The sequence below is a fragment of the Catharus ustulatus genome, chromosome 3 (assembly GCF_009819885.2).
Source record: "Catharus ustulatus isolate bCatUst1 chromosome 3, bCatUst1.pri.v2, whole genome shotgun sequence".
In the NCBI taxonomy this organism is placed as follows: domain Eukaryota; kingdom Metazoa; phylum Chordata; class Aves; order Passeriformes; family Turdidae; genus Catharus; species Catharus ustulatus.
In genome coordinates this window covers 12,792,794-12,816,164 of record NC_046223.1, presented here as the reverse complement: position 1 = coordinate 12,816,164, position 23,371 = coordinate 12,792,794, and the positions used below count along the sequence as shown (strand labels likewise).

At 45.0% G+C, this 23,371-nt stretch overlaps 2 protein-coding genes across 6 annotated transcripts; one reads left to right on the top strand and one right to left on the bottom strand.

Moving 5' to 3' along the window:
- On the top strand, positions 1-15,460 carry DHX57 (DExH-box helicase 57). 4 transcript variants are annotated; one of them, XM_033053969.2, is made up of 24 exons: positions 1-58; positions 1,352-1,536; positions 2,247-2,399; positions 2,673-2,837; positions 3,192-3,994; positions 5,357-5,553; positions 5,674-5,795; positions 6,059-6,254; positions 6,972-7,096; positions 8,166-8,299; positions 8,476-8,530; positions 8,824-9,020; positions 9,462-9,578; positions 9,880-9,976; positions 10,443-10,616; positions 11,470-11,670; positions 12,119-12,395; positions 12,926-13,021; positions 13,120-13,203; positions 13,324-13,461; positions 13,898-13,972; positions 14,385-14,519; positions 14,886-15,086; positions 15,179-15,460. In XM_033053969.2, the coding sequence occupies exons 2-24, from the start codon at positions 1,361-1,363 to the stop codon at positions 15,320-15,322; spliced, it is 4,062 nt and encodes a 1,353-aa protein (XP_032909860.1). In that variant the 5' UTR covers positions 1-58; positions 1,352-1,360; the 3' UTR covers positions 15,323-15,460. The 4 variants fall into 4 exon arrangements, with proteins under 4 accessions (XP_032909860.1, XP_032909862.1, XP_032909863.1 ...); XM_033053971.2 differs by lacking the exon at positions 1-58 and adding an exon at positions 216-988; XM_033053972.2 differs by lacking the exon at positions 1-58 and having other exon boundaries at positions 1,162-1,536; positions 5,366-5,553.
- Positions 15,461-16,578: 1,118 nt separating this feature from the next.
- LOC116993432 (serine/arginine-rich splicing factor 7-like) lies at positions 16,579-22,857 on the bottom strand. 2 transcript variants are annotated; one of them, XM_033053974.1, is made up of 9 exons: positions 22,749-22,857; positions 22,218-22,398; positions 21,901-22,077; positions 20,871-20,945; positions 20,647-20,748; positions 20,085-20,138; positions 18,818-18,862; positions 18,175-18,210; positions 16,579-17,534 (listed from the first exon to the last, which is right to left on the bottom strand). In XM_033053974.1, exons 1-9 carry the CDS (start codon positions 22,768-22,770, stop codon positions 17,510-17,512), a joined length of 717 nt encoding a protein of 238 aa, XP_032909865.1. In that variant the 5' UTR covers positions 22,771-22,857; the 3' UTR covers positions 16,579-17,509. The 2 variants fall into 2 exon arrangements, with proteins under 2 accessions (XP_032909865.1, XP_032909866.1); XM_033053975.1 differs by lacking the exon at positions 18,818-18,862.
- Positions 22,858-23,371: the final 514 nt, after the last annotated feature.

Sequence of the window (23,371 nt, the reverse complement as noted above, 5' to 3'; positions counted from 1 at the left end):
CGGAAGGAAAACGCCGCTGGATCCGGGTCGGGGAGTCCGGGAGGTGCCGGGCAGAGAGGTGGGAACGCTGAGGGAGGGGGCTGGTGGAGCTCCCAAAGGCGGCACGATTCCGCGGGGAGCGGGGCTGGGGAGGAAGGGAGTGCGCGGGCAGGGCTGTGCGAGGGCGGCTGAGGGGAGGGGGCAGGGAGGGGATGGGGTCCGGGGACTGCGGGGCTGGGAGAGGATTGAGGGTCCCCGGACACCCGTGAGGGGGTGCAGGGAGGGTCGGAGCTGCTCCGTGCCCGGGGCTCTGTGCTCTGAGCCGAGGGGCACAGACAGAACCGTGTGTGACAGCGGCCTGGGGGCACCTGCTACGGTCTCCCTCCTCACTCCCTCACTCCCCCCTCACTCCCTCCCTCACTTTTGCCAGACTGCCCCGAGCGGGGTCAGCTTGGCCGTGAGCTCCCGTCCAGCCCCGCTGGAGCTCCAGCGGCGACAAAAAAGGGAATTTGCTTCTTTCCAAGCTCTCGTTTGGGCTGTTGCTTGTGGGCGGCCACATCACTTGTCCTGGCTGTGGAGGTGGCAGTGCAAAGATCCAGGGAATAAGCCCCTGCCGGAGTCACCTCTCCTGCCATAGCTTCCCACTGGCAGGAGGTGCAGTGGAGGATGTGTTAATGTTGGATGTGTGTATGACAGCTGCTCAGCCCTAATGGGCGGACGCTGCTCTGGGAAGGGAGGCTGCCTGCTTCCCAAGGCAAATCCGCTCATTCCCCTCTCCAGGCTCAGTAGCCCGGGCAGCTCCCTGCGGAACGGAGCCCAGAGTGAGATAACGTGGAAAAAACCATTGTATCCTCGGCTTTAGCTCTTTTAGTCTCAGCCCTGCGAGATGCTGGGTTAAAAAGTGCTTTCTTCTGTGAAATTTTCCTTGGGGTTTGTCCTGTAGGCTTCACGGATCCAAGAAGGTTCTGAGTGGCAGAACTGGGATTCCCAGTTCCTACCAGCACTGCTGGTAGGCTCATGCTTTTGCCAGAGAGTTTTGTCAAACTTGCACCTTTTGGCTAAGGAATGTTATTTAATATTCCTTATAATAATATTTATTTATAACTTAAAATATATAATTTATATATAATTTATTATATTATTCTTCTTCATAATAGTAATTTTATTCTATTTTCTAAAGCCACAGAACTTACTAAACAATGTTACAGAATAATTCTATTTTTGCTCCAGGTGCATCCGGGCACACCAACATGCAGATAATCAACAGTGGTTTGAGAGAGCACCTTGTCACAGAAACACAAATAATGTATGCTCAGACACAGTGTGCTTAATCACCTTCACAACTAAGAGCTGTTTTTTTCCTCTTCGTCAGCAAGGAAACATGAGTTGGGCAGGGAGAAAAAGAGGAAAGCCCAATAGAGGAGGTGGTGGAAAACGAGGAGGCAGCAGTGGCCATTCCAATAAATCTCAACTTGGTGGAAGTAGGAAATGTTCAACCAAAATCTGGGATGATGGAGATGATTTTTGTCTCTTTGAGGAACCAAGGCTAGAATCCAGGTATTTCTGTTAATTTAGAAGGATTGGCATAGAGCTGTCTGGAATACTTGGGGTGTTTGGGATACTTTTTTGGGTGTTGTCATACATAGACGTTTGGGCCTGGTTTTCGGACATGTTTGAATGTAAAGAATAGTGAAAGGGTGATGAAATGTGAAGCAGTTTTTACATGTATTTTTTGATTAATTTTTTATAAATTTGATATCTAGGAAGGTGTTTTATTTTTTAAAGATTAGAACCTTTGATTTTTTTTCTTTGTCATAAGGTAATTTCAGGACAGTTTTGGTCAGAACATACTAATAAACACAGGATATAAATATTTGTGTAATACAAAACAGAAGCTGGGCCATGAAAAATCAGCAGCTTAGAATTAGTTTAGTATTAGTTTAATATGTGTGTGTTCTGACCCACCTAGCTTAGAAATATGTGGTTGTGTTGTAGTCTGAGAACAGCTTTATCTAGCAAAGTGTTCAGTAAATAATTTTGGATGTGACATAAGATACAGTACATACATGCACATGTGTGTGCAGATAAAGACACACAAATCCTGGTCACATATGGGTGAATCTAGATGAATAATCCTTGGGTGATAGATATCTCTTTTTTTGATTTTCCTGTTTTGAATTACAAGTTTGGGCCCTAACATCGCAATTCAGTCATGAACATTTGAGGCAGGCAAATAACTCATGGTTTTGTCATATTTTAATTTTCAGATCAAGTGCCCCTGCCAGAAGAGGAGGTCAAGTGAAACAGAGACCTGAAGCAAAAATGCCTCTGCAGACCATACACATGACATCAGAGAACCAGAGAAGAGTGAAAGAGCTTCTTCAAGAGCTACAAGGGCAGGAGCTGGCACCTGAATCAGAGTTAGTTTAAATGGAGGCACTGCTTCCAGCTTTTCTACATCAGCATGCTTTAGCAAGCATACTGTTAGAAATGGAAACAATATTTTTTTCCTTAACTTTTAATTGTATCTCAAATCCTATGGTTTTGATTCTGCTTTGCTCTTCTACAATATTAACTCTGGGAAAGGGGTAGCCAAGTCTTTCATTTAAATGAAGTATTTAGAACTGCAGAGTTTTATGTCTACTCAACAGTTCAATTTTGTTTCATTTTAACTTGATAACTCTTTTTATCAGTGTAGCTGGAAAAGATGATGACGAGCCCGATTACCTCGATGATGAGCAGTGCTGGTCAACAGAACAGGAAGCTTCTGATGTAATGCCAAGGTTGTCCGCTGAGCCAGCTGAGCACAGAATTGTAGACAGTGAAGTGTCTTCATTTGCTGTGCACAAACTCTCCAGGTGATGCTTTTTAGTGAATAATTTGTATCATGAAGAGGTAGATCACTGGTCTCAGTACTCTGTAAGCCCTCCTTGTAAGTGCTCTTCATCCATTTTGCACAGATGTGGATATTTGTTCAATACTTTTGTTTCATTTGGGAGCATTTTATGTGTGACAGCTTTTTCTGAAGAGTTTAATTTCTGTAGTTGAGTGGGGAAGTTTAACCCTGAAAGTATTGAGTGCTACATTCTGAGGTGTGAGGCAGTGCCTTGCATGCTCCCTTACTGTGAGCCTAATCAAGCAGGTCTGTGGTTCTTTTGCTTCATACGAGCCTCTCACTCACCTGCTGCCCTCTTTTCTCTGTTTTGGTGCAGGTATGGTTTTGACTGTGAGCGTTGTAGGGCGGTGCTGAGATCCTGCAATGGTAATATTGGGGCATCATTGGAGTATTTGCTATTGCAGTGCTTCTCTGAAAGGTATGGAGAGAAGATGCAGGTTTCTGCAGCAGCTGCTGAAGCCAGCCAAGAGGAATGTTTAGAGCAGAGACAAGAAGAAGCTTTTGCCCTCCGGTCAATTTATGGAGAAAAATTTGTAGAAAGGATTAAAAATCGTGTTTGGACTTTTAGTTTGGAATTGGACTACCTAGCCCACAGGCTCAGAAAATCTAAACAAAACAGTACAAAGGACACAGCAAAAGAGACTTCAAAGGAAATATGTAAATTTTACTGCCAAGGAAGCTGCAGATTTGGTTCAAAATGCAGATTTAGACATGAATTCCCTCCAAACCATCCACTAAACACTTCCAAGAACTCTGTAGATGATGCTCATCTCAGACATAGTGATGGTCACATATATGAACTTGAAGTAAGATTTCCTGATGAGAACAAGTATCCTCTTCAGGCACCTCTTGTGGCTTTTTACTCCACTGATGAGAATCTACCTCTTGCTTGTCGTCTGCACATCGCTGAATTCCTCTTTGGAAAGGCCTTGGCAGCTGCAGAGTCTCATGAGCCAGTGGTGTACACCTTGGTGACTTGCTTAGAAGATGAACACGAGATCAGTGAGTTACTGACCAATACTCAGCACAAGTTCAGTGTTCCTCCTGTGTCCCTGCTGGCAGCACCTCCTGTAAGGCCACAGACAGAGAGTGCACCTGCTTCAAATCAACAAGCTGAAGGTACACCAAATCTCCTTTATGGTTTCTGGGCTAAGAACAGCAGAAAGATTTAAAAGAAAGAAGAGAGATGAGGCAGAGCCCCCAGTTCAGCCATCTGTTACAAATCTATTTCTGGAAATTAAAGTCATGTGGTGAGCCAGATCCATGATCTGTCTGTGCCTTAGGAAGTTCCTTCTGTAATCAAGCTGCAGCAGAGAGGCTTTGTGCTGGCCAGAATGAGTTCAAGGAGCAGAGTTTGGTTTGGCAGAGTGTGATGCCCATTGCCACACAATCCATGGAAAGCCTTGAGAGGTGTGAGCTTACCAGAATGGACCAGAGAAATGTGCTTGGAAGGGAGCAGGGAAAGTTGTTTGCAAGCTTTGCTGCATCTGCAACTCATCAATTCAGAAACCTCTTTTTTTAGATCCCTTAAAATTACCAACAGCTCCTCAAAATTTACTTACAAAGGTGGATTTAAGGCTGAGCAAATGTGGCAAGTGGTTATAGAATGTTGTTCAAGATACAATCCCTTTCTATTTATACTGATGCAAGCAGCTTGATTTCACAGGGTGAGAGTTGAGGCTGTGTCACTTGTAGCAGGGGGACTTTTGAGCTCTCAATTCCAAAACTACTTTTATCTAAGGCAAGCTTTTTTCAAGACAGTTTTCAAGAACAACTGCATCGAGTTGTAGAGCACTTAAATGGTGTCTAGCTGTGTTTTTGCTACAGTAAGACAAAGTATTCAATTTTTTAAACACCTCTGCAGAAAAACAGCTTTGTTCCAAGCTGAGATTCAAAAAAAGTTTTTTTTAGTTAGAAAATATTCCTTATGCTATAAAATACCCTTTTTTGGTAAAAGCAACCTTAAAACTTTCAAGGGCTTGCTGACAGTCTGAGCAAACCCTGCTGATAGGCAGAGGCACTGAAGTACCTGGTCCAGTTTCAGCTTTGGTTTAAAGGTACTTGGCAGTGGCTTAACAATTAATTAATTAAAACTATGCTAACATATAAGCTGGTGCTACCATCAAAGCATTTTGTGCTGCATAGAAAAGGTTGTGTATTGGAAAGGTGAGCTGAGGCACATGGAAAATGTTCAGGAAGGCAAACCACTTAACCATCCTGGCTCTCTGTGTGGCCCCCAGCCCCTGGTGCAGGGGTAGGGACACGTGGGATGGGGCTGGAGAAGCTCTGGGTGATCTGGTGAGGTGAGGGGAGGTTTGCTGGTGGTGTTGAACTAAATGCACATTAGAAGCAGTCCTGCAGACCCTCAGGCCCAGAGTAATAAAGTTCTTTGTTGGTAATGCTGCTGGAACGTGTCTTTATTTCCTGCATTGCCTGTCCCTTAGTAATAACAATACTTAACTATGCACTCTCTGTCTCAAGCTTCAACAGTGTCAGAGCCTCAGGAAGAAGAGTTGGTGGCAGAAGAGGAGGAGGAGGAAGAAGAGCCTGGACAAGTTGTCGTGGAGAATGAGAGTTATGTGAACTTGAAAAAGAAGCTTTCCAAAAAATATGATGCGCAGGCAAAGTCTCTGTATAATGAAAACGTTAAAATCTGCGCACAGTTTCGACAGAAAAAGGTACAATGTGCAGAACATAGTTTTGTTTCTTACTTTAGAGAAATAAATATTTAAGAGACAAGGGTTCTGTTCCATCCCGGTGGTGTTCTTACTGCTATGCTGTCTGTTTTTGTCCATCAGTCTTCCAGGCACTTTCAGTCCATGCTGTATGAAAGACAGAAGCTCCCTGCGTGGCAAGAGAGAGAAAATATTCTGGGTTTGCTTGAGAGTCACCAAGTTCTTGTTGTGAGTGGCATGACAGGGTAAGAGTGTGAGTGCACATACAGACTTTATGTATCAAGGTATACACAGAACAACATGAAATATGATCCATGTTCTGGAAAGGTTGGGGTGGTGGCTCATCTGTGACCAGTGTGGCCAGTGACAGCAGTCCTAGGTGGACTTCATGTGAAGGATCACACTAATGAAACAAAGCAAATTTCCAGCAGAATGCAGTCAGTTTATGTGGGTGGAAGGTGTTGGACTTGTGAGTTTTTAATAACTAATTCCTGATTTCATTGTGCAGATGTGGGAAAACCACTCAGATTCCTCAGTTTATCTTGGATGCTTCATTGCAAGGCTCTCCAAGCAAAGTTGCAAACATCATCTGCACTCAGCCTCGCAGGATCTCTGCCATTTCTGTGGCTGAACGTGTAGCCAAGGAAAGAACAGAAAGGATTGGACTCACTGTTGGATATCAGATCCGTCTGGAAAGTGTAAAGGTACCTCTACTCTGCTTGCTGGTTTTCGTTGATTCCTATTAAAATGTGCTTAGTGCTTCTCTAGTGTACAGAATCTCTGCCTGTATCTACCGTGCAGTGAGATAAGCAAGTTTGTGTCGTCTGTATTTTATAAAATATTAAATATGTTCTAGATTTTATTTCATCTCAGGTTGCACAGTTCACTTTGCAGAATGATAGTGCAGTGCTGTGCCTTGCTTTCTGTTGAGTGAGGTGAAGGGGTTTGAGAGTGTGAGTAATCCTGCTGTCCTTTGGAAGGCTACTGGCTGCTTTTCTGCCTGTTACCATTCCCATGTGTCTCCCAAGTGGAGACTGAAGGCTACAGCTACAGCCAGACAGAAACTACTGTGTTGGAAGTGAAGTTTTGTCTGTGTTGCAGCTGATTGCTTTTTCCAAGAAGTATGCTAAAAAGACTTACCAAATCTTTCTAAGAGCAGAGATCTGAGTTGTTTGTCAGAAAACAATATCCACAGGAAAAGCAGTTTGTATTTTTTGATAGTTAGCAATTCTCCTTGGTAAGAATCAGGTGTTGTCAGTGTCAGTCAAGAAATTAAAATCCATCTCCAGCAGGGGTTGCTTGTTCCCTCTCAGTCAGACCTGGCACTGAGCTGAAACCAAATGCTTTACAGCAGCAGATATTCTCTTTGCACTGTGTTAATTTGCCCAGAGTCAACTGAATGCTTTGTCTTACCCTTCAAGTCCTCAGCTACCAGGCTTTTGTACTGCACTACTGGTGTGCTGTTGAGAAGGCTGGAAGGAGATCTGACTTTGCAGGGAGTCACTCATGTTATTGTTGATGAAGTTCACGAAAGAACAGAAGAAAGGTAAATAATCTCTTATCCTGTAAGCAAAATGAAGAAACGTAGTCAGAAGGATAAATGTGGCTAAAGTGCAAGTAGCTGATGGTGTGGCATGAATATGGGATGGTGGAAGGAGTCTGGGTTTAGGTTCTTGCCTTTGAGCAGTAGGAAATGGTGCTGCAGCAGCTTGTGAGAAAGCACATGTCTCATAAGTTGCTGTGCCTCCAGTGTGCCCTCACATTGCAGCAGTGTTGCAAAGAGATTTTGTTTGGCGCTGGAGGGTTAAGTAGCGTTTTAACCAGAACTGTCTGTTTCTTACAGTTTCCTTGTTTCAACTTTTTATCAAATACCATAATTCTTCACATGCCTTTTGGGGAATTTTTTTCTCCTGGTATGGGCTTCAACACATGCTCACATTTCCTTCCAGTCTGTAGATTTTACTAGACAGTCTTCTCCTATTTTGCTCCAGCCTCCTGCAGTGTTACCCTACTTACCTGCTGATCACATGCAAAAGATAATGTCTGTCAGTGTGTCTGTAAATCAAGTGGCAAGCATAATTTTCTTTGTTTTCTTTGTCAAACACTGCAGTGCAGTGGGTTTCTAGGAGGTTTCTCTTACCAATATTCTGTAGCTCAGGCGGTATTTTAGCCACTTAAAAGGCTTGTGTCTCTCAAAAATTCCTTCTTATTTAAAATCACTTCAAGCCAGTATTCTAGTCATAGCCATAAAGACTATAAATATGTAGGGAAAAATACAGTGAGCAGGGAAGAGTGGGTAAGTTTTAGTATCTCTTCCAGTGAAGAAGAGGAGCAAAAAGGACTCATCTGTTACTTTAATTTCTTATGTGATGTTCTTGTGTTGTCATTAATGGAAGTAATTTAGAAAACTTTTTGTTGTTTAAATGGTTTTGCTAAGTAATCCTGACACTCCAGAAAAGAGTCAAATTTGCAGATTGCCTTTCACTAGACCATTCCAAGCTCATGCTTCTGTGATGGTGTTGCTGTGCTGTTGGAAAACACCAGGAAAGTTGAGAACAATAGTCTGAAAGTTAACACTGAAGACATTCAAATGCTCTTTTGCCTGTTTATTCCAGTGACTTCCTGCTGCTGGTTTTGAAGGATATAATGGTTCAGAGGCCAGACCTGCGCATTATACTGATGAGTGCCACCCTGAATGCTGAGCTTTTCTCTCAGTACTTCCACTCCTGTCCAATCATTAACATACCAGGTGAAAACCATGCATTTTTATTATCATTCGTTGTAAGAGATTTGTTCTCACTATTTCACTGAAACTAGTGTATGCCATAATAACCTGTATAAAATTACAACAATCTTGGACTTTTTCCTCTTTTCTCCATGCTGTGTGGCATGTACAGATAGATTTAGTCTCATGTTTCCTTTCAGGACGAACGTTTCCTGTGGACCAGTTTTTTCTGGAAGATGTGATTGCAATGACAAGGTGTGAAATTTGCGCATTCTCAGATGTATTTGAGTGGTGAGGCTGAGGTTGCAGTTTTGACCTTGAGACTGCAGTAATTCTGTGCATTTGTTTAAAAAGTAAATCCTCTCAGATCTCCCCCATCACCTTGGACCTCTACAAAAGCACCTTGACCTTCATTTTATCTATGGTTTATACAAAGTTCCTCTCAGACTTACAAAAAAGTATTTTGGATACCCTGTCTCTGTAGTTAATTATTAGAAGGAGACTGTTGGGCTTCTTTCCGCACCACCAAATGTTCTTCTGCTGTCCAGGTATGTTTTAGAGGACAGCAGTCCCTACAGGAGGAAGGTAAAGCAAGAACAGAATGACAGACACAAAAGAACTGCATTTGAAGAAGTAGAGGAGGACCTGAGGCGTGCTGGCCTTCTGGAAGCTAGTGACACCGTGGTCAGAGATTCAGACCCAGACCAGAAATTGACTCTGAAGCAGCTCCTTACACGATATAAAGGTGAGTTCCTTCTTAAGTTTAATGAATTGGCACATGGACAATGTGGGATATTAGCCCTGTAAGCTGAATGCTTATCTATAATTCAGAGCTTTGCACTTGTGAAGTTCTAGATGAGAAACTTCCTGCCAGTTTAAAAAAATAAAAGAGAACCTATTGTTCTCTTATACTACAGCAAACATCTTGGCTGAAACTACTTAGCATCTGAAAATGGACAATTTTCAGCTGCTGTCTCTTTCCATTCCTTTTCAGATGCCTTGTTAGTTCCACTTTGCTCTCTGTATCTGTTCTTGCTGGAGCAGCTTTGCTTGAGGCACAGCCTGGATCTGCCCTCTTCAGGTCTAGGCCAGGTGCTCTTTAAACAAAGCTGTAACTGGTCCCATGCATCTACAGATGTTTTTTACAAGACTTGGATTTACTGCATGTTTTGTTTCTTTTTCCCAGGGGTTAGCAAGGCAGTGTTGAAAACAATGTCTGTCATGGACTTGGACAAAGTTAATCTGGAATTAATTGAAGCCTTGCTGGAATGGATAGTTGCTGGCAGACATTCATACCCCCCAGGTAATTTCTTTGTCCTTGGGAGAAAAATGAAAGAAGATTCTTGGGAGCTTCTTGGACAGCCCAACACTAATGATTTGCATGCAGAGTTTCTGTAGCTACTGACTATTTTTGAAAAAAGAATTCTAGTTGAGTTACAAAGCTTGTGATATATGTTGGAGGGGAGAAGGTGAGAAAATTGTCTGCTTTGTGAAGGATTGTTACAGCCTGTGTGCTTTTTTTGGTACAATAATTGCACATTAATGAAATATTGTGCTATCCTTTCTGTTGACTGATTTTTTTATTTTTTTATCTACATATATAGGTGCAGTGTTGATATTTTTGCCTGGACTAACAGAAATCAAGATGCTTTATGAGCAGCTTCAGACTAATGCTCTTTTTAATAACAGGCACAGCAAGAGGTGAGGCAGAAAAGCTCCAAAACAGTCAGTCTTTACCCATAAATAAAGAGTCATTTCCTGCACAAAGCCTGCCTTTACCCAGGGATAAATAGGCTTTGTTAAATGTGTGAGCTGACTCCGGTCAGGGTGATTCCTTTTATACTATCTTGTTGGCTTGCTCCTTTTGTTTTTCTCCTCAGCTGAGAAAGGTCAGGAAGCTCAGGAAGTGTTGAAGTTCCCAGAGACCCCAGCGAGGATTGATTTCCATTTTGTGTTCTGCATGATCCAGGCTGCTGAAATCTCAGCTGTTGATTTGTATCAGAATGTTTGATGAGATACATTTAGTTGTGGTTGTGTTTAGTCTTGGATGGTTACAAGGAGAAGTGACTCTCTGGACAGTGTCTAATGAGGCAAAAGTGTGCAGGCAGATTGTTCTCAAGGAGGAGGCTGGAGATGCTCTGAGCATGTTGTCCTGTTGTCCTTGCAGGTGTGTGGTTTATCCACTTCATTCCTCACTGTCCAGTGAAGAGCAGCAGTCTGTGTTCCTCAGGCCTCCTGCAGGAGTTACCAAAATAATCATCTCTACCAACATTGCAGAGACATCTGTCACCATTGATGATGTGGTCTATGTGATTGACTCTGGAAAAATGAAAGAGAAAAGGTACTGGCATTAATTCCTTGGGGTTTTGTGAACTGTTTTAAGCCTTGAGTTTTCCAAAGAGCTGGGAAAAACTGGAAGGAAACTTGGTCTGAGGTGAAGAAAACCAGTATAAACTCAGCTCCAAGAGCAGGGGTGGGAATTGTATCCATACAGAAATTGGCAGCGTCTGGCTGCTCAACCTCCAGCCTGTTCTCTGTGCACTCCTTACAAGGGCAGGTATTAGGACGAGGGGTAAAATGGCTTCAGTCTGAAAGAGGGCAGGTTTAGATTGGATATTTGGAAGAAATTTGGATGAGGAACTTATTTTACAGAGAAGCTGTGGCTGCCCCATGCCTGGAAGGGTTTAAGGCCAGGCTGGAAAGGGCTCTGAGCAGCTTGGTCGAGTGGAACCTTGAGGAGAGAAGACTCTGCACAATTCAATGTGAACCAAGCAAAAGCTGTTTATTTTGCTTCTAAACATTGTTTATATTTACTTGTATTTTACTTTGGATTACACAGTCACACATTATTTGATTGGTAGCTCTGTATTGTCCACAAGGCAAGCATGTAGTTTTCTTCATCTAATGGGTTGATATAAGCATCATTTTACTTTGATTGACACCCCTTTGTTTGTCAGCCACTTTCTGCTCTTTCTTCTTGCAACATCAGCTTTTTTGCCCACAGAGATGACCTTATTCAGAAAATTTAGGCTGGTTCATTTGGTACATGTCCATTTTCCTGTAAATATGATCCTACCGAGCCTGTCCCTGCATGTGGCAGGGGGAAGTTGGAATGGGATGATCTTTAAGGTCCCTTCCAAGCCAAACCATTCTGTGGCTCTGTGAGTACAAGCCTGTCTCTTGCTCTCCTGTAGATACGACCCAGGCAAGGGAATGGAGAGTCTGGAGGACACCTTTGTGTCCAAGGCCAACGCTCTGCAGAGGAAAGGGCGAGCAGGACGTGTGGCCTCGGGCGTCTGCTTCCATCTCTTCAGCAGCCACCACTACAACCATCAGCTTGTAAAACAGCAGCTGCCAGAAATACAGAGAGTGCCCTTGGAGCAGCTCTGTCTGAGGTGAGCTGTTGTGTTTCTTGAAAAAGCCAGTGCAGAATGTCCTTCCTGTGCTGCAGGGAGCACCTGCCACAACCCACACTAAGCACCATCATCATGCAAACGTTAAAGGAAGAGGCCCTCCTATCCCTGCTGAATGCTGTGCACTCCTTTGTACTGAAAGGAAACCAAGCAGCACAAATGACAGTTTTGCAGTAAAAACTTTGTTTCAAACCCTAGTGTGCTAAATAGAAATCTGTACTTACAGACTCACTACTCCAGATTGCTCCCTGACTACTGCTTTGTGTTACCAGCCCTCTTCCAGGGAGTGTGCTCTTGAAAGCATGTTTGTTGTTGGCTTTTTTCATTCTGTTTTTACAAAAGCTTGCTTTTTTAATCCTGTGTATGGAACTAAGCTGCTTTTTTTCTTTCTTTGTTTTTTCTTTTTAACTTTCCCTCCCCTCCTCTTAAGAATTAAGATCCTGGAGATGTTTTCTGAGCAGAGTCTTCACTCTGTCTTATCACGACTGATCGAGCCCCCTAGGACTGAGTCTTTGCAGGCATCAAAGGTGCGACTGCGGGACCTGGGAGCGCTGACTCCTGACGAAAAGCTCACCCCTTTGGGATATCACTTGGCTTCACTGCCTGTGGATGTCAGGATTGGCAAACTCATGCTGTTCGGCACCATTTTCCGCTGCCTGGATCCTGCGCTCACCATAGCAGCCAGCTTGGCCTTTAAGTCACCTTTTGTAAGTATTATTGACCCAAGGGCTGTGTTTTTGTGCAGCAGCAAAATGTTGTTGTGACTTGCAGCACACTACACTTGAGTGTTTTCATTTTTCTTTTCAACCTACATTGTTTATGTGTTAATGCAGTGCTTGTTAAAGCAGTCCAGTTATAAGCAGAAGATCAAAACCATGTGGTAGCATCAAGAGTAGTATTTGTATACAGTAGAAACAGTGAATATTATTTTTGATTTGTAGCTAGGAGGTGCACACATTTTGTCTGAATTTGGTGTGAAAATTACTAGTACTATAAATTGTGAAACGGTGATAATGAGGGAGCTGATGGATCTCAGTTTGTGTCTTCACTGTCAGTTTGGCATTTTTAATCAGGTGCTCTTTTGAATGCCTCATATTTTCTGTTATCCACAGGGAAAATTTGCATTCTGACCTGTGAGCTGCTGTGAAAATACCTAAGAGAATGTGGCATGTAGCTCTAGAATGGCTCGTCCAAGTGGTGAGGGGAAGAGCACACTAACCTCTTACTGCCTGTCTAGGTGTCACCTTGGGATAAAAGGGAAGAAGCAAACAAAAAGAAGCTGGAGTTTGCAGTAGGAAACAGTGACTACCTGGCTCTTCTCCAGGCCTATAAGGTGAGTTAAAATGCAGTAACCTCTCTTGGGGTTTTGTAATGTGTTTGAAATTCAAGCAGAAATGTTTCATTAAAACATCCTCCCATCCTCTCAATCAGGGATGGCGTTTAAGTATCAAAGAGGGCTCTCAAGCAAGCTACAACTACTGCAGGGAGAACTTCCTGTCAGGAAGAGTTCTTCAGGTAAGTCAGGGTTTGTGACCTGGCACAGGGGCTGGCAGAATCCCAGTGGCAGAAACGAGCCACTGGGGCAGATTCTTCCTGCTGGGCGTGGCAGCTGTCACAGCGCTCTGTCTGTTGTAGGAAATTGCCAGCCTGAAGAGGCAGTTTGCAGAGCTGCTTTCTGACATTGGCTTTGTGAAGGAGGGATTGAGAGCCAGGGATATTGAGAAGAAGTGGTCCCAAGGAGGTGATGGCGTGTTGGATGCCACAGGAGAGGAGGTAATTCACAGCATTTCATCAGTGCTTCAAAATGCAGCTGCAGTTTTTCATGTGGATGTTCTCCAGAAAGGCTGGGGCCAGAGATGTCCTGAGGTTACGTGATGATCAGGGTTTGGTAGTTGTAGGATCTTCTGTGCTTTGGGACAACTTGGGCTTCCTATCTCTAAGGTGCAAACCACTTTGTAGCCAGGTGTCAGAGAACAAGTCAGCTGGGCACCAGGAAAGTGGTGGCCAATGTGTTCCTTTGGTACTGGGGGGAAACACAGCCCAGGACCAGCCTGAGGCTGCAGGAGCTGTGACTTGTCCTCCTCTATCAAGCACAAGAGTGCACTTATAAAAGTGAACCAGTTTCAGGAATTCAGTGATTCCTGGAGCAGGGCTTTACCTTTACACACTGAATTGTAGGATCCCTAATGGTCCCCTATTGATTTCACAGGCAAATTCGAATGCAGAGAACATCAAGCTGATCTCAGCTATGTTGTGTGCTGCACTGTATCCCAATGTTGTCCAGGTAAAAGAATGCTTTTTCATTTTTCCTTTTTCTGTCTAGCATATCCACACAGCATGCTTTCATTTGGGCTCAGTGTGGCAGCCTTGAGCCTGGCTTAGACTGCCAAGGTTTGCTGCTTGTGGTGTCAGAGATTGGAGCAGAGCTCCAGTTTCTATTTCCTGAGACTGCTGCTGTTCCTACAGGTTGATTGCAGTGTCACACAGAAGCCATCTGCAAATGTTAAGAAGCCACTTAAGATTACACCTTTTTAGAAGACTGAGTTTACAAAGGACATCAGGATTAGACAGTACCTGGAGTGTAATACCTGTCTCCAGTGGCTTGTTGTGTTGCTACTACAGAATTTGTTTTTGAAAAACTTAAAAGGTTTTCTGGTGCAGAAGATTTTTATAACCTTTTTTTTTTTACCATACAGGTGAAAAAGCCAGAGGGTAAATACCAAAAGACCAGTACAGGAGCAGTCAAAATGCAACCAAAAGCAGAAGAGCTGAAGTTTGTTACTAAAAATGATGGTTATGTTCATATTCATCCTTCATCTGTGAATTATCAGGTCAGGATGCTTTCTTTCTGCAAAGCACGCTGGTTTTTTATAAAAGAAATCACCTTTGCTTGAGTATTTAACATTACAGTGAGGCTCCCTGTTGATGTTTAAAATAAAAAGTCTTAATGCTTGCGCAGTCCTGTGCTAGGATTGTAAATAATGGTGCATTCCTGAGTTAGGAGTGTCCTCTTGCACACAGAGTTAAACTCCAAACAGTTGCTGGCAGTTCTTAGGGGTCAAGGAGGGTCTGTTAGTGCCACAGGTGCACTTGTAAGCACAGCAGCTGCTCACTGCAGCAGTAGAAGAGGCAGAGGAGTGTGGCAGAGGCAGGAGGGGCAGTGTCACTCTGACCAGGCTGCTGTGTCCCTGTCCCAGACCAGGCACTTTGAGAGCCCGTACCTGGTGTACCACGAGAAGATCAAGACAAGCCGCGTGTTCATCCGGGACTGCAGCATGGTGTCCGTGTACCCGCTGGTGCTGCTCGGGGGCGGCCAGGTGCACATCCAGCTGCTCAAGGGCGACTTTGTCATTTCCCTGGATGACGGCTGGATACGGTTTGTGGCTGCCTCTCACCAGGTGAGGAGCAGGAGGGGCAGTGCTGGGAGAGCTGCAGAGCTGAGCTGGCGATGAGCCTGACCCTTGTCTCTGTGTTTCACCATGTGTGTTAGGTGGCCGAGCTGGTGAAGGAGCTGCGCTGTGAGCTGGACCAGCTGCTGCAGGATAAAATCAAGAATCCCAGCATGGATTTGTGCGTGTGCCCCCGAGGCTCTCGCATCATTGGGATGATTGTCAAGCTTGTGACCACACAGTGACATCAGAACAGCTTTCTGTAAAGTATCACCCATGGCCACTGCTGGAGAACAGACCTAATAACATCAGTGTCCTGATGTATTTATTGGTTCAAAACGCAGCAGTGACCTCTGGAAGAAAAGGTTGGCAATTGTACTGTTGAGTTTTTGTTTTACTTCTTTTTTCCCTTTGGTTTGCTTGCTTGTTGAAATTAATGTGGCTTACAGTAGACTCTGGGAACTGGGAAAATGGCTGCTCTTCCAGAAGGAATAGAAACCTCAGAGTGCTTTTTTAATGGAACTGGATTGTGGCAGTCATGTTTTCTGGTCACACAAACTTCTAGTAATAGTCATGGCTATGATAGAGGGAGCCGCTCTCAATTGGTTTAAACTCACTTATGTATTTTGACCAAGATGCTACTGAGGCAGTTCTGGCTGACCAGGGATCCTCTGTTTACATTTCAACCCAAAGCCCTTGTACAAATGAGCAAGAGGTTTATTTTATGTGAAGAGGTTCTGAAATTCAGACGATGGCCAGTGGTGAGATGTACTGGATCGGTCAGTGTGGTGTTGGACCAGTGCAGATTGCTCTGGTGCCAACATAAAACTCCAGGACAGTCTGGATGGACATTTTCCCTGAGAGAGAAGCTTTTCCTGCCCTCCTGCACTGGGAAGAAGTAAAACAGCTGAGATGGGACTGCTGTAGTGCATGACATGTGTTCTGGTATGGGGCAGTCCTCCTGCCACCCTGCACAGCTGGAACAAAGTCCCACTGTTGGAAGCTTTTAGCCAAGCTGCTGCTCTGGGGCCTGTGCTGTTCCCGTGTGTGGTAAAATGCTGTAGCAATAATGAATTATTCTTCCCTCCCTTTGGCCTTGCTTAATTGCAGTGCTGAGCATTGCTACAGCCAAGCTGCTGCAATACCAAGTGCCTGAAGTGACAGGATGGGGGTGTCACATTTCACAGTAAAACCAGAGTGAGCACTGCCTCCAGCACCAGGCTGATCTGCAACCTTCAACCTGAGGAATGATGAGTGGAGGGAGGAACAGTTTGGAGAAGTTTGGTTTTTAAAAAAAACATATAAACAATTAATGTGTAGGAGTTTCACACCAACACATCCTCCTGGGAGGAAGAGGACAGGAAGACCAAGGCCAACATCCCCGTGCAGAGAAGGGCCACTGCAGTGCTGCTGGGATGGATTAGCCCGAGCTGGCTCCATCCACCTCCATGACCTGGCACTGGGAGGAGGGAAGAAGGATGGGTGTAAGAAAATTCACACATCGAGGTACAGATAGTTTAATAAAGCAAAACCATGCACAGGCACATAAAGATGAGCAATTTATTCTCCCCTTGGGCAGGCAGATGTTCAGCAACTCCAGGAAAGCAGGGTGCTGTCTTTCTTAACATTGCTAAAATTACCTGGCACTCCCCTTTCCTTGCTCTTCTGATAACAGCCATTATCAGCTGCAGAGATAAATCAAACTGGCAAAGATCCTGCGCTATTTTATTAATTCAGTACTTGATCCATGGTGAGATGGGACAGTCTGGTTTCCCAAAGCAACCACGGATCAGCACAGCAGCAAGGCCCGTCCCTGGGCACACTTCACTGCCAGGATGGAAGTAGGCAGACAGGGTCAGACAGGGGGAACTTGAGCTCCCACTTCCCCCCAGATCCTGCTACTTGAACATGTCCTGCAGGTTGTGCTTAGGACCTGTCCTCTCCACAAACCCTTCAAATTTCCTAAAAAAGGTAGATACATACAGTATATACAGAACAGCCACCTGGCTCTGGCATCTTTTCCCTCGAGCTGGTGCTCTGCAGGGATGCACATGGCACACATGTGCCTGACCCAACCTCCATGCTGTTTTTCACCAGGGGGACACTGCCTGCTTCCCCATCCCAAATATGAACAGCAGGGTTAGCACAATTGGTTTCTTAGTTAGAAATGCGGTTTATTTCAATGCACCAATAAAAAAAAAAAAGCGCCCAGTATTTTCAGATCACAGAACACAAACACAACAGAAGAGTTTTCTATTAGTCTGCTAACAGGACTTTTAGAAGATAAAGATGTTCATGCCAATTGCTAGTCAATAGAAACTGACTTCTAGGACTAAGCCCTTACGTCACAAAATCCCTTATAATGTAAACAAAATAATTTTTTTTACTAAACTTCTTAAATTTGAACCCATTCTTTTAGGACTTTCATTTCTTCAAGGGCTTCCTGATGGTGAATGACTAGAAGGAAAAAAAAAGACAAACCATTAATAAAGAACACCTCCTACAGCAAAACCAACAGGAACTGTGCACGCTACCCCAGGCTTCCTCTGAAGTTCTGCCCCTGTTTTAATTTACAGTTCTCAAATAATATAATAAGTGCTGTATTTTACACTTTAACAACACAACTGCTTTAAGCTTGAAAGCTGAAGGTTAATTAAGAGAGCTGAGACATCAAGCGTGCTCAGAAATCTCAATTCCAGCACATACTTCTCTGGTGACACAGGAAAACTTCTTCCTGCATGGAGCATAGCACAGCTTGGCAGCAGTGCAATTCCTGAGCCTGCAGGAGTCACCAGAAGGAATTTAATCCTACACAGCTTTCATGGCTTGCTCCACACCTTACATTACTCACTTGTTCCCCAGATTCTAAATTCCTCAGCAACCTTTCATTAAAGCAGGTTTCCTTATGAGTTATCATCATTACATTCTGACTACCAGCAGCAGGAAATGCCCATGAACAATTCATCTTCTCATAGCTCACAGATTTAGGCAAGTAAAAAACCTGAGCTTTTATCCTTGCCCAAGTTAATTTCTCTAGGAACTGCTCCAGCTGAAGTGCTAAGGAACCACAGGACAGACATTTTTAAGACATTCCTACCTTCTCTTTGGAGATGGTGATCTGGACTTTGAGCGGCTGTTTAAAAACAAACAAACAAATCAATCAGTGTGGTTGGTACACTGGGGTACTCTCAGTAGCCACTTCTGACCATTTAAAACCAGAAAAATTTGATGATGTTAAATGCATTGACACTGCTGGTAGCAAGTGTACCCAGTTACTTTAAGCAAGCTGCAGGTGAGAAGGAAAAAACACTGGAAGCCAGAGCCCTCTGAGCAACACACAGCTTCAAAGCTGCTGTAAATCACAGTAACCCTGCAAAGCAGGAACAGTGAATTGAGCAGAGTTAGAGAGAGCTACAGACATTTGAGAAGAATAGGAGAAAATATGCCCCAGATCCTGTCAAAAATATTTTTTTTTGTGATAATGAGTGAAGAACATCTGTATGCAAAAGCCTGGAATAATTGCTTACTGTCCCACAAAAAATGAGCTGTTAAAAAAAGCCCCATAATGTATGAAAAATGTTTTTGAAAACAGCTATGAAAAGTAAAAAAAAAAAAAAAAAAAAGAACCCTGCAACTGAAATACTGGTCCAAGCGGACATTTTGAATCATGAGGAGAAAACCAAAGAACCCCACCAACCAAAACAAAAACCAACTGAGTGGTAACTTGTATGAACGCTCACCTTTTAGCAGGTAAGCCAGATTTAGATCTACCATGAGACTCAGACCTACAACAGGAGAAAAATAAAGCTCAGCAAAGCAGCCAGTGGGCATGCAAACACATCGAGAGTTAGCTACACCAGCAACAGCAAATTCACCCCACACAGCAGCACCAACCACGGAGGGAAGGCTCTGGTGCTGCAGGCCTTCCCTGGGACCTCCCAAGGGAATCCTTCAGTTCCTACTGCAGAGACCTCACTCATCAGAAAGCACAAATGCAAGCACAGGAAGCTCCCCAGCAAAGCTTCAGCTGCCAGTTCCACAAAACACCAGACCAGACTCCCACACTTTGTTCCTACCTGCAAGCATCCCTTCTAGAAAGGGAAGAATAGTTTCAAGTGTCATCTTAGAAAGTATTTTAACAGCACATTAAGAGCCTGGAATAAGCCACAAGGATGTGTGTGCTGAAGAGCTAGTGCATTCTTCAGCTCAAGTTCCCAATGCCAATTTTATTCAAGCATAATACAGATTTTGCACCAGTATCTGGCTACTAGTGAGTAAAGTATTCCCTGTTTATCTCAGGAATTAAAGTCTACTTGAGCAGTGAGAATTTCCTCCACATTTATTACATTATTTTATGAACTCAAATATTTGTTGTTACTTTAAAAATATGTCCTCCTAGAGTGTCAGAATTGAGGCTATGACTCAACATCAGAATACTCTGTTCAACAAGCTTGGCCAAAAAAGCAAAATACTGTATTTTTGCTCAGAACAGTTTTTGAAGGGTAATCAAGATTCACCTTTACTTGGCCTGTTAACTCAGAGAAATACTACAACGACACTGCTGGCACATGCTAAGCAAGATGTTATGTGGCACTGCTTTGAAACCTTCCTGGTCACTATCGTGAGCCACTGTCTGTCCCATTTCACCCCCATAAAATGTCACTGAAGATGGGAATTGTCACAACCACCCAGAACTGGTACTCAGCAGCATGAGGATCTCTTCCACTGCTAAGTAAAAGGCAGCACAGCACACAAAACTATCTTCAGTTTACCACATACCTAAGAATTAACTTGTTTTTAAAAATTCTCTCCACAGACCTTAAATTGTAAATCACTACTTTTGTCTGTGAAAAGGCATAAATTATTAAGTGCAAATATTGCTCTGCTGGACAGCCTTTTAAGTGCTTCCAGACAAATTCCCCAAGAGAAGAAAACAACAAAAAAAACCACCCCAATACACCACTACAACCAAACCATTACTGGTTTGAATTAGAACAAGTGGCTCACCTGCTTCGAGGCCATACAACAGAGCGGGACCTGGAGCGTGATCTGGACCTAGATCTTGGGGAAAAAAAAAAAGCAAGCTCTACTATCACATGCTTCATACAGGTGAGATAAAAAACAGTTATGCTAAATATCTCAGAAGACTGAGAACTTTGTTGAACTGCTGGTTTTGCAGAAGTAATTTTTATCATTAGAAGGTTGTAGCACCTTTGGTCAGTAAAGCCATGCATGTAAAATGAATCCCACTGTCTTACTGGACTAAGCAATTACGGCCTGTACACGTGAGGCTGAATGCGGAAGCCTTAACCACAGAGCAAGCCTGTAACTTTGGTACAACTTTAGAAAGGAAAAATAAAATCTCAGGAACAGCAGTTCCAGAATTATATACTTAATCTTTTAACAAAGTATTCTAGCACTTAAGCACATAACACCACAAAGGTTCCTACCAACACATGGACTGCAAAACAAAATTACTGATTATATATGCTATATATAGACACTTGATATTTCAGCTCCAAGTTCTGCTCCCTTCAACAATGCTGTGGGTTTAACAGCAACCACATACCTTGACCTTCTTAGAGAACCAGAGCGGGACCTGCGGGGTGAGAAGGATCTGTATCTACGAGGAGACATCGACCGGGACCTGCGGTACGAAGCTGACCTGGACCTGCAAAACAAAGTGAAAACCAACCCATCACTGCAAGGTACTTTTCACAACAATTACAGGACAGGAAGGAGGGGTCCCCAGAGGAAGCAGTGGGAATGAAAACAGAAAAGGCAGAGCCCTACCTCCTACCACGGCTGCGACTGCGTGACCGGGAATACCTTCTTCCTCGAGACCTCGAGCGGGATCTAGACCGGGACCTGGGTTTAGGTTAGAAAAAACAGGTATCAGCAGACAGCTGCAGCACCCAGCACATGTGAGGCCCTGCTGAAGTCAAAACTTTTTTTCAGACAACTAAAAAGAGAATTAAAAAATAAAATAAAAAAAGAAAATCCAAAATTGAAACCAAAGAAAACAACAAAACCACACCACTAGCATCTGTCAGTTGGAAAAATGTCTGGGCCTACTTGTCTTGAGCATTTTTACTACCTAGAAAAATGTTAAAAGCTGAATTACATTGCAGAATTACATTAGAATAGAAAACACTGTAATGCGTATTTAAAATAAACCTTGCAAGTTTGCAGGTCGACCCTCTTTGGCCCAAGGTCTAGCAGATCTAGACGATCTAGAAGTATCTATAGGCGAGCGCTGCATCTAGGTAGGTGTTCTCTTCAATCTAACGACGATCAAACTGACAGCCCAATGAGCCAGGGTGAGGCTTGATTGACGCAAGAAGATTTTTCTAGGTGGGAATGTGGTCAATCTGGTGTTCCTCTTTCTAAACCGGAGGGGGGCCCCAATTGAAAGCCAAATTTACTGTTACGGCGGTCACCGTCTCAAATTTTCTGCCCTTAAAGAATAAGGTGAAGCTACGTGTAGATGGCTCGAGGGGATCTGGCCTCTTATGCTGATCACCTCAAGGTCTAGGAGGATCTTAAGTGTCGGATTTGCAAGGCGCCTCAGCATGAAATCTTAAGGCTCGTGACATTCTGAATCAAGGCGACTGACTCAAACGAAGAAACCTGAAAGGTTTTGACCAGGTTGATTATTAAGATATTAACATTTTATATGTATTAGCAAAAAAAAATTGTGATATACACCTGTTGACTTACGACAATTAGCGTTAAAACCGGTGTAACATTGTGTTCTTTGCTAACAAGAACTACATAAAAGCGAGCTGGCGAAGCAAGACGGCCGCCCCGGCCCCGCACGTACCTGCTCCTCCTTCGCCGGCTATAACGGTGACAGTCATAGGCATAGTGGCCTTTCTCACCACACTCGTAGCATCTGTCGTTGGGGTCGAAGGGGCGCCGGGCAGGGGGCCGGTCATAGCGGGAGCGCCTCGGCATCCCTGTGGATACTTCCACTCGGACCCTGGAGCCGCATATTATCCTGCAAGACACAGCAGCTATAAGCCAAAGTAGTATTTTCTTTTGATGCGCCCTAGCAACGAGCATGAAACATCCACGACTGGTGTGGGGTAGGGACATGGAGGTTTGCGGCCCTCAAAGAAATTCCAGGCATGCACGTACTTCCCATCGAGGCCAAGCACAGCATCTTCAGCATCCCGGGGGTCTTCGAACTCCACGAAGGCGAACCCCGGCGGGTTCCGGGCGATCCACACAGTTCTCAGCGGCCCATAGTAGCTGAAGGCTCTCTCCAGCTCGCCCTTGCCGGCGCCCGTGCCCAGGTTGCCCACGTACACCTTGGTCTCTGCGGGGACACGCGGCCGCCATATCAGTGCCGCGCGCGCCGGGCACGCGGCCGCCCCTCCCCCGCCCCCTCCCCGCCGCCATCTTTGACACCGCGTCCATCTTAGAGCGCTCCCGCCGGGATGGGCCTCGCCCGCCCCGCATCGATCCCGCCGCCGCGCCCGGCAGCCCTGGCCTCCCCTCCCCACTGCCACCGCCCCTCTCCGCGGCCGCCGGAGGGAACGGGCGCCTTCTCCCACCGCCGGAGCGGCGCCAACGCCGCCGTCTCCGCCATCTTCCCCTCGCCGCCCTCCCCACCACGGAATCCCCCACGCGAGTCTGAGACCCCACCAAGCTCCTTGCCAGCCCTACCGTATCGCCCGTACCGCGACATCCTCCCGATGACAACGCGAGTCCGGGCAGGCGCGACCCTTATATACAGGTAGAGCCGCTGCGCCTGCGCGCCGCGCGGGGGGCGGGGCGGGGCGGGCCCGCAGCTCGGCGCGCGCGGCTCTCGCGAGAGGCGGCCCCCGCGCGGCGGCCATGGCGGCCCCGCGGGCTGGAGGGGACGGGCGGGGCACGGCCGCCCCTGGCTCCTCTGGGCCCGCGCTGGCCCCCGCTAGCCCGCAGTGACAGCTCCTGTCCGGCTCTGAGGGGACGGACCAGTAGGGAGCCACTAGTTCTGTTGCACAACCCTGCGCTAAGGTGAGGGAGCTGACGCCATCAGCTTATCCCACGTCCAGGATTGGTGCCTTCCTTGGAACAAGGCATTCCCCAATTGCTGCAAAGCTCTTGTGACGGCTCACGCACCTTGGATCCATCCCAGCCAGCCTCGGGAGTTCAGGCCCTGGTTTATCCCCTGATTCGTGGCATGCAGCTGGAGCTGTCCTGTTGGCGTCTCCCTACCTTTCCAGGGAGACACACCCAAGAATGGATGTGCAGTAGATATTTTTAAAGAAAAAATCAACACAAACCTGACAGATTCAAAGTAATTT